Source organism: Sus scrofa, chromosome 6, assembly GCF_000003025.6.
Source record: "Sus scrofa isolate TJ Tabasco breed Duroc chromosome 6, Sscrofa11.1, whole genome shotgun sequence".
Classification (NCBI taxonomy): Eukaryota; Metazoa; Chordata; class Mammalia; order Artiodactyla; family Suidae; genus Sus; species Sus scrofa.
This window is the reverse complement of record NC_010448.4, coordinates 91,882,217-91,901,658: the sequence shown is the minus strand read 5'-3', so window position 1 is coordinate 91,901,658 and position 19,442 is coordinate 91,882,217. Positions and strand designations below refer to the sequence as shown.

At 48.9% G+C, this 19,442-nt stretch overlaps 1 protein-coding gene across 1 annotated transcript; it reads left to right on the top strand.

The window, feature by feature from the left end:
• On the top strand, positions 11,156-15,794 carry C6H1orf216 (chromosome 6 C1orf216 homolog). The gene is made up of 2 exons (XM_021095921.1): positions 11,156-11,369; positions 13,935-15,794. The coding sequence occupies exon 2, from the start codon at positions 13,940-13,942 to the stop codon at positions 14,627-14,629; it is 690 nt and encodes a 229-aa protein (XP_020951580.1). The 5' UTR covers positions 11,156-11,369; positions 13,935-13,939; the 3' UTR covers positions 14,630-15,794.

Genomic DNA, 19,442 nt, shown 5'->3' with positions numbered 1-19,442 from the left:
TTGTCTTTTTGGGGTCGTACCCTTAACACTTGGAAGTTCTCAGTCTAGGGGTCAAATCAGAGCTGTAGCTGCCGGCCTACACCTCAGCCACAGCAACTTGGGACCCAGGCTGCGTCTGCGACCTACACCACAGCTCATGGCAACGTTGGATCCTTAACCCACTGAGGGAGGTCAGGGATCAAACCCACATCCTCATGGATCATAGTCAGGTTCATTACCGCTGAGCCATGATAGAAACTCCCTTTTTCTTTCTTTAAAAAAAAAAAAAAAAAAAAAAAAATTTTTTTTTTCTTTTTTGGCCACCCCTTGTAGCATATGTAAGTTCCCAGGCCAGGGGTCAAATTTGAGCCATAGCTGCAACCTACGCCACAGCCGCAGCTGCAGCAACGCTGGATCCTTAACCCACTGCACCAGGCTAGGGAGCAAACCTGAGCCTCCACAGAAACAAGCCGGATCATTAAGAGCTGGATCATTAACCCATGTGCCACAACAGGAACTCCTTTTTTTTTTTTTTTTTTTTTCTTTTGGGCCTTCTATCACAGTTGGGCACCTTAGCATTTTAATGTTTGTTTAGGTCTGCTTTCTCCTTTAGACTAAATTCTATGAAAGCAGAGACTATATCTATTGTGTGTTTTTTTTTTTTTTTTTTTTTTAATGTATGTTTCAGGTAACACCATGCCTGGCACTTAGAATTATTCAATAAGTATTTGCTGAGCAGTGAGTAATTGAAAGCCTGAAAGAGCTCATGGTGAAGAGCTTGGAACAGAATGGCTCACACAGATGCTTTCTAGTGTGGGATTGGATAGAGGTGGTTGTTATGTGAGACCTTGAGTCCTTACTCTGCAGCTTACAAGTGGCGTGACCTTGGAATAAGTCATTCTCTCTGAACTTTTTTCCTCAACTGAAAAATGAGGCTAAAATGAAATGGTTTGGTTTAACTAACAGGGCTCTGGTTAGGATCCAAGGCATGGATTAATGGGAGCTTATTCAGCACATTTAACAGGCTGTGCTAATGCTAACTAACCTGTTGCTGAGCAAGGGGTGGATCTGATGCTTCATTACAGTCTGGCTGAGTAGGAAGGAGAGGCCAAGCCTCACCAAAGTGCCACAGCCGCCAGCCCAGGGGCCCGTGCCGGCACCTGTGGAGGCTAGCTCTCTGCCTGGCCTTGTGAGAGTGGGCAGGGTTGGAGGTCTGCTGGTGTGCCTGGATGGTAGTAAGTTGGGGAAATAGGCATGGCTTTGTGTATGGTAGTGTCACCTTTTGAGACCCAGGTGCCAGATCTCCGTCCCTAGTAGTCGAATCATCTTCGTCTGTACTGTCCATATCTTTCCCATCCCCTCTTCCTCTCCTCTCTTCTCTCACCTGAAAGATTTTTCATTTTCAGTTTATTGATCTAGTTCTTCCCTGTGGTGGATACATAATGGGGAAAGGGGGGTTGAAGTAGCTACAGCCTAAGGGTGATCAGAGGAAGCTATGGAGCTGGACACCTGGGTTCTTTTCATTCATTTCAGAAGGAACCACAGTCTAGCATTCTTGATGACTGGTGGGATGGAGGTGAGGGTGCAGAGGCAGCTCCCAGCTCCAGGCTGCAGAATCACAGGGCCCTGTCCAAAGGGTGGAAGGTGCAGAGGCAGGATTTAGAGTGAGTCCTATAGGTTTTTCAGCCCCCATCTCTTTTTCTCAGTGGCTGAAGAATGGAAAAAAGCTGACTGCCCACCCCTCTCTTTGTTTGTCTTATCTAATTTAACTTACGTTATTTATCAAAAAGACAGGTTATTTGGAAAACCAGATGGACCCAGGCAAAAATCATCTGGGTTTTCCAAACATGAAAAATTAGGTTCTGGGGGCCCAGGAGGAAAGGCTTATGAGTGTGTGTGTTGAGGGGGTGGTTAGGAGGGGGTGAGGAGTATTGAGATTACTTTATGTCTCTGTCGTCAGACCTGGAAATTGCTACATAACTTCCAAGCTTCCCCCCTGCCCTCTTTTTCCTTCAAGTTCTTGATGATTGCAATCTAAATGAGAAAACTAAAAGCTTTACGTTGGTGGTTGGGAGTGCTGAAAGGTTTAATTAATTGGCCAAGGATGAGGACATGTCAGGGCTATAGCAGAACAGCAGCTAACAGTTTTCCCTAGCTTTCCTGCCTTCACTTCCTCCCACAGAGCCACTGGGTTAGTGAGAGGTCCCGGGTTACAGAGGCTTCTGGAGCAGAAACCTGATCTACCTCTTGTCCCTTCAATGTTATCATCCCAAAATGATCGCAGCAGTTATGGAAGTTAGACATTAAGGGAAAAACTTACCCTTTCATGACTTTCTTTTCTTTTTTTTTTTTTCTTTCATAAATTTCTGATAAAGACATGGCCAAAGAACACTGGGAGTTAAAGGTTGTCTGTCCATTAAATATCCAGGGAAGGACCTAGCTCTGCAGCTACAACAGGGATTTTTTTTTAGGGCTGTACTTGCAGCATATGGAAGTTCCCAGGTTAGGGGTTGAGTCGGAGTTACATCTGCTGGCCTATGCCACAGCTGTGGCAGATCTGAGCCATGCCTGAGACCTATGCCACAGCTTGTGTCAGTGCTGGATCCTTTAACCCACTGAGCGAGGCCAGAGATTGAACCTGCATCCTCATGGATACGAGTCAAATTCTTAGCCTGCAGCGCTACAATGGGAACTCCCAGAGCAGGAATTCTTAAAGCTTGTGGTTCTGTTACCCCTGGGCAGCATCATTATTAGGAAGGAATTGAAGTGGGTGGCTATGGAAGCCTGACTTTTGGCTGCAACAAAGGAAATGTTCTGGCTGAAAGCATAGAGGGATCCCTTTCTGCATACACACATGCATACTCACAGAACAGAGCCAAGACCCTTTCTGGCCTGAAGAATCTTGGGCAGTAGCAAAAGCACTTGTCCCATCGTGAGTGTAATTTTTTTAAAGTGTCGTTGGACTGTGAAAGCCACTTAATAACTTGCTGTCATCTGTATAATCTGAGTTAATACTAGCTCCACAGTTGCGAGATTAAACTTGAAAAACTTGTAAAGTGTCTGCCTCCAGGCTCAGCAGAGAGTAAACCTCAATGAATGCCTGTTGAATGAATTAACTCATGAACTGGAGCATTAAGTGTCCGTTGACCATTTCCAAAGGTCAGTGTATAGCAGATGGAATAACTGAGGCTGGTGAGCTGTCCTGTTGAGCCTGAAGCCTGAGGCACGACCTAACCCTGCCATTCCTTTAACACATGTTTAACAAGCATCTGTGGTGTGTGGGGTAGACCCCACAATGCACACCCCATCCCCTTTAGTGAAGGTTGCTGGCCCAGCTGCAGATGGCCTTCAGTGAGGGGATGCTGCCTCAGCTGCAGAGAATGACTTACCGCGTGCCCGTGCCCCTTTCCAGCACAGCCCACATCCAGTGGTGACAGGATTGTAAAGGCCTAGCCATGTTAACTCGTTTCAGGAAAATTCTAAAGGGCCTATTCTCGTTTCAGAGCTCCCTGAGGGGTCAACCAAGTATACCACAGATCCGTGTGCTAATTCAGCTACCCTCCCCTCCCTTCCACAGACGATCCCAAAGGCACTTCTTAGTAAATATCCTGCACCCTAAACTGTCTAAGTCTGCTTCATGGGGAATCCGACTTGTGAGTGTGCTGGTCCTGGAGGCCAAGGCTTTTGGACAGAGACTCCTTTGCAGTTTTCAGCTTTTGTTTCCAGCATTGGAGGTGTCAGTGCTGCCTTTCATGTCCACCAGAGGGCAGCAGCAGCATGGCAACCCGTCCTCCTGAGGCTCAGGGCAGTGGGCTTGCCTCTTTTCCTGTCTCCCTCCAGCTTCCCACCTCCAGTATCAGGCAGGAGCACCTCCCTTAGTGTGCCCACCCTTCCAGGGGAAGAAAACTTTGGGAAACTGTCTAGGCCTTGGTTTTGTCAGTCTCAAAATGGCCGTCTCCCACCCCAGTGCCAAGGCCAATCTGTCTTCCTAATGCGGATCCCTTCCCCTCCTCAGCGGGCCACCTCTTTGCCCAGGATCTCCCATGTCTCCACACTCACCATCCACAACAGATTTGTTTTCTGCGTGACAAGGTAATTATGAACTTGGGGCCAGGAGGCCCAGGGGCCAGTCTGAGGATGGTCACTTCCATCTAGTTCTCCCTGTTCGGCTAACATTATTGATTTTTTTAGTTTTATTTATTATGATGCTTTTTCTGTGTGATCCTGCTCTGGTGACATGAGATATGGAGGCGAGAGGGCAAGAGGGGATTTATTCTTGTGACAGTTTAGCTCTTTGAAACCACCTACCCACCTGACAGTTTTTGTTTGTTTTGAGTCTCCTGGATTTACCGGATTTGCTTATCTGTCTTCATTCTACCCAAAGTTCTCCCAAAGATTCTTCTAGCAATTGGAGCCAGATGTGCCCAGAGGATGCCATTAACTCCTCAGCAAGCCTTTACTTGCATTCCCCTTACTGGTCAGTTATTTCGAGGAGAGGCTCCCCAACTTCCTGCTTCTTTCTCAGCCCTTCCCCTGCTGCAGTCCTTACACAGACCAAGCTATAAGCCTTTTTTTTTTTTTTCTTTTCCCTGCCAGAGTTTCTCTGGCTGAGAAATGGGTGTGAGGAAAACCTAACCAGGAAGCTTTCAGAGCATGAGATTGAGATTGAATGGAGCCTATTCAAACAAAGAGCATGTCTGCCTGACCCTCAGGTTACTAGAGGCCTCCCATCCTGTACTCTGCTTCCTTAGAGGGAAGAAGAGGGGCAGGCTTTAGGCAATAAATTGTAAGTGGGAGGGGGGCACTCTGAGCCATGGTGATTGCCTGATTGCCGTGGGAATCAGCTGAGGCCAAGGGCGATTTGTGGGGCCACGTTCCCCCAGCCTGTTTTCTCTGTGTATGCCAGGAGAATGAATAAATCATTGTTCAGGGGCGGGATGCAGCTGCCGGGCTCCTCCCCTCGGCACATGCCCCGACTCCAGGTCCTCCATTGAGGGCTGCTGGAGCAGAGCGGTTTATACACCCAGCTCCCCAAATCCTATTGAGGCAGCCCCCTTCGCACGAGCCACTGGCTCCAAGCCCATTCAGCCTGGCCCTTTGTGCTGGAGGTTAAGTGGTTACATGTGGGGGGCACCCAGAAAGGACCTGTCAGGCCCTGAAAGGCTGTGCTGATACCACTCCCTCCTACTGATGAATGGGTGGGTGGAGGAGAGGTGGGCGGCCAGAGGGTGGGGTAGGGGAGAGGGCCTGGGGATTATGGAGCCCACTTGGAGGCAGCTGCTAGGAAGGGGGTGGAACAGGCACTCCCTTCTCTCATTCCCCCTTCTGATCAGCTTCTCTACCACGCTCCCTCTGTTGTGGGCTCTGGAACCTTGGATTTGGCTTCTCTGAGCTCCTGGCGGAAAAGAGGCCATGCACCACTTGGGTGCATTGGGGAGAAAGTCTATACTACCTTTCATGCTTCCAGCTTCTCCAAAACACCCCTCGGTTTCTCCTTTTTCCCTTCAGGGTCAGCAGGGAGGATGGGGAGAGGGGTAGAGAAATTCATCTCCTATGTTCACGTGGAGCAGTGGATTTGGAACTGCCCCACTGAGATTTAAAAACTTCCTGGGGGGCAGTTCCCCCGTCATGGCTCAGCAGTAGCCAACCCTGGCCTCACTCAGTGGGTTAAGGGTCAGGGGTTGCCGTGAGCTGTGGTGTAGGTCGCAGATGCAGCTTGGATTCTGCATTGCAATGGCTGTGGTGTAGGCCGGCAGCTGCAGCTCTGATTTGATCCCCTAGCCTGGGAACTTCCATATGCTGTAGGGGCAGCCCTAAAAAGAAAAAAAATAAAGTAAAAAAAAAAAAAAAAGCTTCCTGGGAAGCCCCATGGGATCTGCTCAGGGTGGAGGGTTCAGGGCAGGAGAGATCTCAAACTGGGAATATTCCAAAGATTTTAGTGTAAAAGGATGATTCCAAGGCTTAAAAAAAAAAAAAAAAAAAGAAAAAGCCTTAAAACTTCAGATTGGATGTATCTCCCCCTCATTTTACAGCTGAGAAAACAGCCATGCTGGGGGCGTAGAGGATGGGCATGTCTTACCTACGAAGATCACACAGCAGTTTCTGGAGCGACTAGAGTGGCACTTTACCTTTAAGAGGTGGTGGAAAAATAGCTGAACAAAACAACTAGGTCACCAGCAGCTGCGAGGTCTTCCTTTCCTGAGATGAGCTAATTCTGGGGAATGGTTTTCTTTCTAATCTGCCTTAAGGGCTCTCAGGTACATCAAAGTTCCTCCAGGGCTGTGCCCGGCCTTGAGTGCCCAAGAAACAGTGTTCTGAATTTTAATGTTATTTAACAACGTTCAAGACATGTTATTGTTATTTAACCTAGAAAGGTTAAAATGCTTTGCTTTGCACAAGTTCCCAAAGCCATGTGGGAAGCTGACAGACAATATGAGCTCAGAGAAAGAAAAGAAAGCAGGTCGCCGTGCAGCTTGTACCCCAGGACGAGATGCCTGCGCTTTGTTCTGAGGTGGAAGCTTTGGGGGCTTCCTCAGTTGTCTCCCTGCTGTCCACAGGGTGAAGCCCAAGTTCCTTGGAGTGGTGGTCAAGGCCTTTCACAACTTGGCCAATGTTATCCTCCAGCCTCATCTCCCATCTCCGCTTCTTCCCAAACTCCAGACACACCAGCCTCCTCCATGTTATCGGAACAGGTTCTGAACACACACACCGCATCCAGTTTCCTCTGCCTCCTCCTAACTTCTTTCTTTTTCTTTGCTTTTCTTTCGTTCTTTCTTTCGTTCGTTCTTTCTTTCTTTCTTTCTTTCTTTCTTTCTCTCTCTCTCTCTTTCTTTCTTTCTTTCTTTCTTTCTTTCTTTCTTTCTTTCCTTCCTTCCTTCCTTCTTCCTCCTTCCTTCCTTCCTTCCCTTCCCTCCCTCCCTCCCTCCCTTTCTTCCTTCCTTCCTTTCCTTCCCTCCTTCCCTTCCTTCCTTCCTTTTTTCTTTCTTTCTTTTTGTCTTTTTAGGGCTGCACCCGAGGCATATGGAGGTTCCCAGGCTAGGAGTCTAATCAGAGCTGTAGCTGCCAGCTTACACCACAGCCACAGCAACGGGGGACCCGAGCCTCGTCTGTGACCTACACCAGAGCTCACGGCAACGCCGGATCCTTAACCCACTGAGCAAGGCCTGGGATCGAACATGTGTCCTCATGGATGCTGGTCAGATTTGTTTCCACTGAGCCACGATGGGCACTCCCTTCTTCTACTTTCTTTTGGTGAACTTCTATTCATCCTTCAAAGCCTGGCTCAGATATCGCCTCTGTGAAGCCTTTCCTTATCCTCTTTTGTGCTCATTACTCTTCCCTTCTAGCTCTGTTGCAGGGCCTGTCACATTGTATAGCCCACTTTTTGATATTTCTCTATCCAAACAGAGAGCTCCCCAAGGCCACCACCAATTCGGATTCTGCTCTGAATCCTCAGCACAGTACCTGAGGCAGCCGTTTGCAGCTGTGTGCTAAACATGAATGAATGGATGGGAAGGGGCAAAATGTTTGAGACTGAAACATCTTGACCCTACCTGTCTCTTCCTGGGAGTACTAACATCGAGAAATTATCCAAGTATAGAAGAACTCCTATGGCCATCCTATTTCATGGAGTAGAAACTCCTCTCATCTTCCCTTGTCTCCTTGCCTAACACCCCAGGCCCCCAGGGCCTGGATCTGGCTACTCACTGCTAACCAGTCTTGGCTGTGATATCTGTCTGCTTACCAAGATATCGATGCACTGCCCACTGCTAGATCATCATGATGGGCTGGCCTGCTGCAGAACTCTGCTTGGGTTGGTACTGTCCATCTCTGGTGATTTCTGTTCTATCCCCCTGCCAATTAAGTCCTTGCAACCTATGTAGCTGGGTGGACGCAGCCACAAAGAGCCCTTCTTCTGGGGTGACTGATTCCCTGGCATCTGGACTGAGGAATCCTCTGGTGACTGAATACCAGACATCTATACAAATGCTTTTCTGTGGTCACAGATGCCCTTGGCTTCCTTGCTCTCTGAAAATCATGGCGTGCCCAGGACCACTGTCTGAGCACTTACTGCATTAGTTATACGGTGCTAGAGTATTCCACATAATGTACCCTTGACTAAGAAGAGAGGCTATACCCTGATGCCCTTGGAATTCACTTTACTTACCAGGTATATGTTATTCAGAAATAACCAGTGTTATAGAATAACAGAGTGACCAACTGATGACTCAGCAAGGTCAGGTTATTGCATGCTGAATATAATATAGGCTTTAAATCAACAGTCAATATATAATTCTTTGGGTTTTGTAGCCAGAATACTTGGAAAGAGGTCGAGGTGGGTATTGCACATTATGATTGTACCCAATGACATTCTCAAAGAGTTTGCTTCCTGTCTCTGACAGTCTGGGTTCTGCAGTTCAGGAGGTTTTAGCATCTAGGGAGAAATGTCTCTAACCAAGGAACACAAATATGATTCCACTGCATTTCGGGCTCCTCATAATACTAGAGGAATAGAAGAAAGGAGGCCACACTGTAGGCTGGACTGGTAATGGCTATCAAGGGGAAAGAGAATTGCTACTACTTAATGAGGGCCAAGAGGTATGCAAGTGGGACCCAGGGGACTGCTTTGTGCTCTTGTATTAATCATGATTCTGGAGTTCCCGTCGTACCTCAGCGGAAATGAATCTGATTAGCATTTGTCAGGACGCAGGTTTGATCCTTGGCCTTGCTCAGTGGGTTAAGGGTCTGGCTTTGCCCCAAACTGTGGTGTAGTTTGCAGACGTGGCTCGGATCTGGCATTGCTGTGGCTGTGGTGGAGGTTGGTGGCTACAGCTCCGATTCAACCTCTAGCCTGGGGACCTCCCTATGCTACGGATTGGCCCTAAAAAGACCAAAATAAATAAATAAATAAATAAATAAATAAAAATTCAGGATTCTGTTGTTTTACAGTGAAAGAAATTCCACTCAAATTAGGCTTGGCAAAATAAGGGGCTTATTGCAAGGAATACAAGGACTTCAGGAAACAGGAACAGGACTATCACCAGGCCTTCTATCTTTCTGTGTCTGTATGTCAACACTAATTTCTCCTTCTACAGACTGACTTCTGCTTGGCAGGGAATGTGATTGCTATAGCCCTGGGCTCACATCTTCCCTGCTTTGTCTTCCTTTCATTTTATTTCAGAAAGTCCTAGAGAAGGAGTCTGACTCACCTAGAGCAGGAGTCCTGTTTCTGGACTCATCAGGCTCCCATTTGACCCATCTAGTTAGAGCTGGGAGAGACGGGGCTGGAAGGAGAGGCAGGAGGAGCTGTCTAGGGCCCACCAAACAATCAAACAATGTTGTGGCTGTGTGACATGGGGAGACTGGCATTACTGTAGACCGCCAAAGCTCAGAGACTTCACAAGTGAGGATTTGGGTCACTTCCTAGGGAAGACAACTCCAGCTGAAGGTAAGGGGAAGTTAGAGTGATTAAGGGGAAAGGGAGGCTAGTTAGGCCTCAGGACCTGATGTAGAAATGGGATGGAGGTCTCTGCATGTGTATACATTTTTTTGGTTTTTGCTCTTTTTTTTTCAGAGATACACCCACGGCATATGGAAGTTCCCAGGCTAGGGATTGAATCAGAGCTGCAGCTGCCAGCCTATGCCACAGCCACAGCAAGTGGGCATCCAAGCCGCATCTTCGACTTACACCACAGCTCATGGCTGGATCCTTAACCCACTGAGTGAGGCAAACCCACATCCAAACCCACATCCTCATGGATACTAGTCAGATTTGTTTCTTCTATGCCACAATGGGAACTCCCTCCGCATATATATTTTTAGCTGGGGGAGTACCCAAAGCTTGAGTTACTTCTTCCTTTTCCGTTTTATTTCCTTTTCTCTCTTAAAATAGTTGTCCTAATCATAAAATGATTTTTCTCTTCCACTTCCTTTATTTTGTTTACAGGATGTGTTGGTGTGATTTAATTTGCCATTTAATCTCTATTGCAGAGTGGGAAGTTAGAATTAAGCTGGGAATGGAAGAGGATGCCTCATCATAGAGATCAGACTCAAATTCTCTTAAAAAAAAAAGCAAAAGAAAGGAGGGGGAAAGACAATGGTATTTTCTAATGTATTACGACTCAAAAATGAATCCATATTAGTTTAGTTGAGGGTTTTTGTTGTTGTTGTTGTTTGTCTTTTGTAGGGCCGCACCCATGGCTTATGGAGGTTCCCAGGCTAGGGGTCCAACTGGAGCTGTAGCCGCCGGTCTACACCATAGCCACAACAACGCTGGATCCTAGCCGCGTCTGTGACCTACACCATGGCCTGCCAGAACCTTAACCCACAGAGTGAGGCCAGGGATCGAACCATAGTCCTCATGGACACTAGTCAGTTCGTTAACTGCTGAGCCACAACAGGAACTCCTAGTTGTGCTTGTTTTTAATTGGCAGGGGGAGGGGGGAGCATGGGGAAGTTATAGCCAATTGCTTGGTTTGTCCAGTAAAGGTGAGGGTGTAGAAGGGATCTTCTGGAAGATCCTATGACCTGAAGGCTAAATTTGTCCCATATTTTTTTCTGGGGCTGCCTCTCCTTAACAGCCAGTGCTTTTCGGTTTTATCAATAGAGTCAGCAATTACTCTGTTCATTAAATGACTTTAATCAGATAAGCACAAAAGAAACATATAACTTTAAATGGTGATAGCTGCTATTAAGAAAAGGAATAAAACACCCTGGAGGATAACATAAAAAGGGGGGACTAATCTGATCTGGGAGGTTAGAGGTTTTTCTGAGAAGAGATCCGAAATATGAGATGGGGGAGAGAATTTTCGGCAGAGAGAACAGTGTGGCAGAAGGGGCGTGAAGCCCAGCTGCAGAGGCGAGGGCACAGGCTGAAGCCGCAGAGGTGAAGCAGGATGCTCAGAGCCCCACGGCTGCTGCCCTAAGGATTTAGCCTGCAATGCGGAAGCCATTGAATGGTTTTAGGCAGGAAGGTGGAGACATGATCAGATTTTCATTCTGAAAATGTCACTGAATGTGCAGTGAGGCAAACCGATCGGAGGGATCCTGTGAACGCAGTTATGAAATAAAACAGAGTCTGCAAGGGCTGGGTCAAAGGTGCCGAAGGCTCAGGAGGCGGTTCCAGCGCTCCGGCCCTCGCGCGGCTCCGCGGAAAACCGAACCGACCCACGTGGGCCTGGCCGCCCCGCCCCGCCGCGCTGACGCCGCGCGACTCCGCAGTCCCGGCCTGGGTGGGAGCGCGACACGAAAACCCGCACCCACGCCCCTGCCCGCGTGGACGCCCAGGCCAAGGGACAACCCCCCCCCGCCCCCGCCACAACCCCGACGGAAGAGTTCCCGCCGCGGGCCTTCGGAACAGAGCTAGCTGGGCGGGCCGGCGCCTCCAGGCCGTGAGTGGGGGCCCGGAGCGGGAGGGTTTGGACCCCTGCCGCAGGGGGCGGGGGTCGCAGCCTCGGCCCAGCTGCCTCTTTGGGGGAGATTAAGGAAGGGCCGTCAGTATCCTCGGTCTCCCGGGGTAGTCTCCTTCCCCCACCCCCTCAAGGCTAGGCAGGAAGGGGGGCTGCCTCCTCCCACCCTTACAGAGCGCCCCACCTCGGCAAATTGCTAATTAGCTTGGAGAGAAACCTGATCCTGGGCTGTCTCCATTCCCATTTTACCGTCTCTGAGAACCCCGTGATTCTTAGTACCACCTCCACTCATCCCAGCTTCCCTCACGGCCCCCGCCCAAGCTTAGAAAAAAAGAAAACATTGGGCCAGGAAGATCTCCAAGCCCCTTGCTTAACAGGATGGAGTGTGTAGGTTACAAAGGGACTGTCCCTAAACCGTTGCTCCTAGGACCTCTTCCCACTACTGAATGTGGGAAGGGTCCCTGCTCCCTCCACTTACACTATCCCTCACTCTTACTGAACCCCCACTTTTTCGAATCCTAGTAATATATGGTCAATAGAAAGCTCTCGTCAAGTAAACACTAATTTTGGGAGAGGTCGGTTGTTGGGGAGGAAGAATAATGGGGCATGCCCTCTTTCCAGGGCCTCAGGATGGAGCAAGCTAGAGGCAGGGGCACCGGGATTGTGCTAGACATGGAGGCTTCAAAGGGCCGGGTCAGGGGAGAGAGGCTTGTCAGTGGGGGAGGGGGTTCCTCTCTGAGCAGAGGGGCGAACCTAGGCTTCAGCTGTAGCCTCTGCTACTGTTGTTGGGGTCTTCCTGAGCATAGATATCCCACTGCAGTCCCCCTCCCCCATTCACACACTCACTCGGCAAGGATCTACTGTACCTGGTTAGTGCCAGGCTCCATACTGGCTCCTGAATATGATGGAAGATATATAGAGGAATTCTATCTCTAGTCACAGAGCCAGAAGTGGAAGCTGCTATTGTAAGACAGATAAAAAAGCAAAACCCCAAAAACTTGAATAGACATTTACTGACCATCAAGAAACAAACATGGGAGTTCCCGTCATGGCTCAGTGGTTAACGAATCCGACTAGGATCCCTGGCCTTGCTCAGTGGGTTAAGGATCCGTGAGCTGTGGTGTAGGTTGCAGACACGGCTCGGATCCCGCGTTGCTGTGGCTCTGGCGTAGGCCTGCAGCTACAGCTCCAATTCGACCCCTAGCATGGGAACCTCCATGTGCCGCAGGAGCAGCCCAAGAAAATGGCAAAAAGACCCAGGGCAGTGGGGATTCAGAAGAAGGCACAGTTAGCTGTGTTAGTGTCTTTTGGGCAGAGGGGAGAATATCCAGATGGCTTAGAGAGGTGGGGCTATTAGAGCTGAGTTTTGAGGTACAAAAAGGAATTGTCTGGGTGGCAAAGGGAGGAGTTTGGAGGGAAGGGGAGAGGAAGGGTAGTGTAGGCCAAGGGAACTGTGTAATGAGAATAATGGTGTGTCCTGAGATCTCTGAGCAGTTTGGGGTGGTGGGAGGGGCAGAGTGGCAAGAAGCAATTCTGGAGCCGTGAGCAGGGGCCAGATGAAGCACGGCCTTGTAGGCCATAAAGGGGTTTAGCCAGAGTTTGTTGGGGGGAGCCATGACAAATTTACTTTTTTTTTTTTTTTTTTGCTTTTTAGGGCCACACCCTGCCATATGGAGGTTTCCAGGTTAGGGGTCAAATCTGAGCTACAGCTGCCAGCCTATGCCACAGCCACAGCCACACAGGATCCGAGCCGCATCTGTGACCTACACCACAGCTCATGGCAACGCTGGATCCTTAACCCACTGAGTGAGGCCAAGGATCGAACCTGCAACCTCATGGTTACTAGTTAGATTTGTTTCCACTGTGCCACACGGGAACTCCCAAAGTTAAATTTTTAACTAGAGGCAGAGAGATCAGCGAAAAGGCCACAGCAGTCAGTAATCCAGAAACAGCCCTAACCAAGTGAAAGCGAGGGGAGATGTATGTACAGACGCACGTTCTCTTTCTCTTTCCCTCTCTGTGTCTCTCTGAGGTTTTTAAGAGAAAGAATTGTCTGAATTTGATGGCTAGTGAGGAGGGAATGAAGCAAGTGAGGAGTCCAGGCTGCTCTTGATTCTTAGCTACAGTGACGGACTGGAGAGTGGGGCCGTCTTGCTGCGGACATGGAACGGGGAGAGCTGGTCTGGACATGGGGAACTTGAGGAACCCAGGCTTGGTTGCAGAATTTGGTAGCTGTCGGGTCTGGGCTGGAGACAGATCTGAGTGCCCCAACACATGGTTGTTCTTGAAGCTACAGCAGAGCATGAGGTCATTTGGGAAGAAGTGCATTAAGAGAAGACAAGCTGCCTCCCAGGGCTAAGGGAAAACCCTGTGAGGAGATGGAAAATCGGCAGACAGAGAGGGGGGAAGAAGACTGCAAAGGAAGGTGTTACCAGAGTGGAGGGAAAGGGGCTGAGAAGGAGAAGCCTTGTCCTGTGGCCAGGTTGTCTCAACCTCAGCAACCCACACCATCCTGCTTTGACTACATTCTTCTGCTTCCCTTTACAGACCAGATGTTTGCCGTCCAGCCAGGGGTTGCTGAGGGGGCTCAGTTCCTGGGGGGCCCGCCTCCTGCAGTATGTCCACCCGAGCTTCAAGCCGACAGTAACTCCAACTTCATGGCGAGTGCCAAGGATGCCAATGAGAATTGGCCCGAGATGCCAGGCCAAGTGGAGCCCAAAGTGATGAGGAGCTCCTCCAGGTTGCCCTCTGACAACCAGGGCTTCCAGGTTCCTGGACTCCCTGAAGGGGAGGTCCGATGCCCACCGGAGGGGGCAGAGATCCCCAGAGCTGGGCCTGAGAAGATGGGCGGTGCCAGCACAGTCTGCTCCCCGCTAGAGGACAATGGCTATGCCAGCAGCTCCCTGAGCATTGACAGCTCTAGCTGCAGTCCTGAGCCTGCCTGTGGGACCCCACTGGGCCCTGGCCCTTCAGATCCCCTTTTGCCCTCGGTGGCCCAGGCTGTGCAGCAGCTGCAGGCTCAAGAGCGCTACAAAGAGCAGGAGAAGGAGAAGCACCATGTGCATTTGGTGATGTACCGTCGCCTGGCCCTGCTCCAGTGGATCCGGGGCCTGCAGCACCAGTTGGTTGACCAGCAGGCCCGTCTGCAGGAGAGCTTCGACACCATTCTAGACAACAGGAAGGAGCTTATTCGCTGTCTCCATCAGAGGGCAGCACCATCCAGGCCCCAGGACCAGGGCTAAGGGGGTTCCTGTATAGGGGTGCAAGAGTATATGTATATATTTGCAGGCATGTGTGTGATTGTGCACAAGCAAGTACGGGTTATTTGCTGGCATGAGTGCCGGAAGCATAAACAAGTGTGTCAGTGCTAACATTTAGGCAGATGTGCCCAGAGATGTGTGAATCAGCACCTGGGCCTCAGCGTGTGTGCTGTATGGACACACAAGCTAACTTTTGTGCAGGCCTATGCGTGAGTATGTACATATGTGTATGTATAGTATGTATGTGAGAGGGAGTAAATTTGTATGCCTGTGTGGAAGGGTACCCCCACAGTGTGTGAATATGTGCATGAGTGAAGATATATATGCAAAAGATGTGTGTTTATGTATGAGTGAGTTCGAGTATACAGATTTGTGGTGGGTGTTTGTGAGTGAGCCCTTGTGTGCGCAGGCCTATGTGTAGGGGTCCATGTGTAAAAGGTGCAGGCATGGGAGAACTATATTCGGAACATGTGTATTTTCAGGCTGACTCACAAGTAGGTGTGCAAATATATGTTCATTGCATCTGTAGGATGTCCATCCACGCCCTGTGTTACCCATGGCCTACAGTAGCCTTTTTTCTCCGCAGGGTCCTAATGCTCCCTTTGGAGAGGGCTAGCCTGCTCTGATTTATCCCAAGGCTGTGGCTGATCCATTCTCTTGGGATTGCTCAGGCCACCTCTCCTTATCCCTCCCCTTTACTCCCCCCAGGCCTTGCTCTGGTAAGGCTGTTGTCCCTGATGGTGGATATGCTGAGGGAAGTTAGGTGGCTGCTCTGGCCTGCCATGGCTTTTTGGCTGCAGTTTTGTCAGGGCAGTTGGTAGGAACTTGATGTCAGGGAAGGGAGCTGGGATGGTTGACTGAGGCCATGGCAGGGATGGGGGCGGGATCAGAGAAGCTAGGGGACTGTCCCTTTTGAACTCGGTCTTGGGGCACACGGGAGATGGGGATGAGGGAGATGACAATGGCAGAACCCTGTGAAGACCAGGAGAATGGGAATTCTAAAATACCAGTTCCAAACAAATCGTATCTCACCACTGCAAAGGAACTGTTGCAAACCATGCCGACTTAAGCGTCTGATGAAAAGGAATCTGTGTTAATATAATGTCATATGTCAATTATACTTCAATAAAAGAAAAAAGAAAAGGAATGTGTGCTTTCTAAGCTTGCAAGGAATGGATAGATGTTCCAAGGCTGTTGGGGAAAATCTTACTTCCCTCTCTGTGCCTCTACTTGCTGTGCCTCTCTGGCTTTAGCAACACTGGATGTCAAATTCATTTGGTCCATTTCCCTGAAATCAGACTGCCTTGGCTGGCAGGAGCCACAGTTCAGCTTTGGTGGACAATGAGCAGTGTCAGCCCAGCCACTGGAAGCTCTTAGGATGCTGGGCCATACCCTCTTCTGTCACTGCATGGCCCTCTAAACAGGGTTGAGAGGCTCTAGCAGAGGCTCCATGAGATGGAGAGCAGGTGAGTTTTGGGGAGAACCAAGGACTAAGGTAGTTGAGCTCCCTGCTTTGCTTTTGGGAGCCAAGAGGATGCAAGATCCTGTTGGGTAAGTAGTGACATGGAAGTCACTGACACTGCCTCTGGCCCTTTGTCTCCCTATCTGCAACATGTGTGGGTGGGTAGGTGAAAGGTATAGGGAATGAAGCTGAAGCAATGGCCCTGGGGACTTTGTGCTCAATCTTGCATGTTGAGTGTGAACCTGGCCTCTGGACCAACCAGGATGAATGAACCGGGGCAAAGAAATGCATGTCATGGGAGTTCCTGCTCTGGCTCAGTGGATTAAGAATCTGACCAATATCCATGAGTCTTGGGTTCGATCCCTGGCCTCGCTCAGTGGGTTAGGGATCCAGTATTGCTGTGAGCTGTGGTGTAGGTTGCAGATGCGGCTTGACTGTGTGGCTGTGGCTGTGGTGCAGGTCGGCAGCTGCAGCCACGATTCAACCCCTGGCCTGGGAACTTCCATATGCTGTGAGTGAGGCCATATAAAGCAAAAAAAAAAAAAAAGCATTTCTTGGGTTTCTATTTTACCTGTTGTCAGGTAGCCTCTTTTCCACGCTATCTGAATCCCCCTTTTGAACGGGTTTTGGGCTAGGGGGGTGGGTGTGGGGAGAGACACTGGAAGGAGACATTCAGGCTGCTATGGCCAGCAGTCTCATGGGGGCGCTATGGAGAAGTGGGTGTGAGGGTGTCTCTCCTCAGGGGTCTCTCAGTCTGGCATAAACTCACACAAACACACTTACCTACTCGGTCTGCCCTGAAGCCACCACTTCCTTGAAGGGGGGCCTGACTGTAAGACTGAGTTAGTGTCCTTAGATGGCTCTGACATGGATATAGTTATACCACGTGTACACAACTTTAGATATTTGTTGATACCAATCTAGATTAGATCTTCTATTTTATTGCATTTTATTTACTTATGTAATTTTTAATGGTTGCACCTGTGGCGTATGCGAATTCCCAGGCTAGGTGTTGAGTCAGAGCTGCAGCTGCTGGCCTACGCAACAGCCACAGCAACGCTGGATCCTTAACCCACTGAGCCAGGCCAGGGATCAAACCCGAATCCTCACAGGCACTGTGTCAGGTTTTTAATGGGAACCCGAGGCACAATGGGAACTCCAGATCTTCTATTTTATATTGGTTTGTAGGATGACTCATTAATTCAAGTATATTACAGTTGACCCCTGAGTAACACAGGGGTTGGGGCATCAACCCTCCATGCAGTTGAAAATCTGTGTATAACTTAGAGTCAGCCCTCCGTATACTCAGTCCCTCCATACCCATGGTTCTGCAGCCGTGCATTAGATCAACTGCGGATAGTATAGTACTATAGTATTTACTATGGAAAAAAATACACATATAGGAGTTCCTGTCATGGCTCAGCTCAACCCGACTAGGATCTGTGAGGATGCAGATTTGATCCCTGGCCTTTCTCAGTGGGTTAAGTATCTGGCCTGGCCGTGAGCTGAGGTGTAGGTCAAAGACATTGCTTGGATCTGGTGTGGCTGTGACTCTGGTGTAGGCCAGCAGCTGTAGCTCCTTTTTGACCCCTACCTGGGAACCTCCATATGCCATGCAGGTACAGCCCTAAAAAGCAAAAAAAAAAAAAGCAAAAAAAAAAAAATCTCATATAAGAAGACCTGAGCAGTTCAAACTTGTGTTGTTCAATATTTACCTGTAGTTACCTATTGCATAACAAATTACCCTAAAACTTAATGACTTAAAACAATACACCTTTATTATTTCATCATTTCTGTAGGACAGGACTCTCTCATCAGGCTGCAATCAAGGTTTCAGTCCAGATCCAGGGTCTCCTTTGTTGGGAGCATTCAGTTCCCAGAGAGCTGTTGGCTGGAGGGCACATTTAGTTCACTGCCATGTGGGCCATGGCAGCTTGCTTCATCAAAGCATGCAAGCCAAGAAAGTTATAGAGTACTAGGAAGAATGAAGTCACAATTGTTGCCAGAATTCAGCCCTCTGTTTGCCGGTGCCAAGTTGAAACACAGAGACAGAGTTTTGGGTAAAGGAGAAAAAAAATAGTTTTATTGCTTTGCCAGGCAAAGGAGTGTCATAGCAGGTTAATGCCTTGAGACTATGCCCCACTTTGGGAAGGATTGTGGGAAGTTTTATAGTTAAAAGGAGAAAAACAGGTTTTCATATAGGAATCAGGATTGGGACAAGCGTGCATTCTTCTTTCTTTGGGGGAATCTTCGTCATCAAAGCTGGAGTCAGGAGATGTTCCCGATGGTGGTCTTCTGGGTTATTGCCTCGAATAACAGTACTTGCGAAAAGGGCACATTGATCAGAGATGAGAACAAACTAGGAAAGTTCCTGAGAAAACATCATGTGGTAATAATCTTTCACCCACAGGCCATTGTGCTCAAGGTGCCTAATCATTAGCTTATGGGTGACTGTGTTTAGGGTGCAATTGGGTCAGGGAGAAGGACAAGGAAAGACGCTAAGCTGTTTAATTTTAAAGTATTCATTTCTAAAAGAAGCATAAGGAATATAACTTTTCTCTTAGGTGTATAAGGTGCCTATATTATTATGTGTATTCCTTGAGAGGGAACCAGGATCTTGCCCCAAGGCTGTACTATTGTTGCTTGATCCTGATCAGCAACTGTCTGAACCTGTCCCTAGGAACTCAGGGAAGGTCACAGTGTCTGAATGAGGCCAATTTCCTAAGAACAAGAAATGGGGGACACAGAGAGGCTCTTGTGCCCAGCAGCCCCACAGGGCCGTGTTTGGTTTCACAATTATCTGCAACCTAATCATAGACGTGACATCCCTCGGTGTTGTCATATTCTCTACTGGTTAAAAACAAGTAGCTTATGGAGTTCCCATGATGGCACAGCAGAAATGAATCCGACTAGGAACCATGAGGTTGTGGGATCAATCCTTGGCCTCGATCAGTGGGTTAAGGATCCTGCATTACAGTGAGCTGTGGTGTAGGTCACAGATGTGGCTTGGATCTGGTGTTGCTGTGGCTCTGGTGTAGGCTGGCAGCTGTAGCTCTGATTTGACCCCTAGCCTGGGAACCTCCATATGCTGTGGGCGTGCCCCTAAAAGGACAAAAAGACAAACAAAAACAAAAACAAAAACCCAACAAGTTGCTTAAAGTCAGGGATCATTAGGGGTCCCCTTAGAGGTTGCCTACTACAGGAGGAATCATGGGGGTTTTTTTTGTTTGTTTTTGCTCTTTTTTCTTTTTAAGGCCACACTCAGGGCATATGGAAGTTCTCAGACTAGGAGTCAAATCAGAGCTGTAGCCATTGGCCTGTGCCACAGCCACA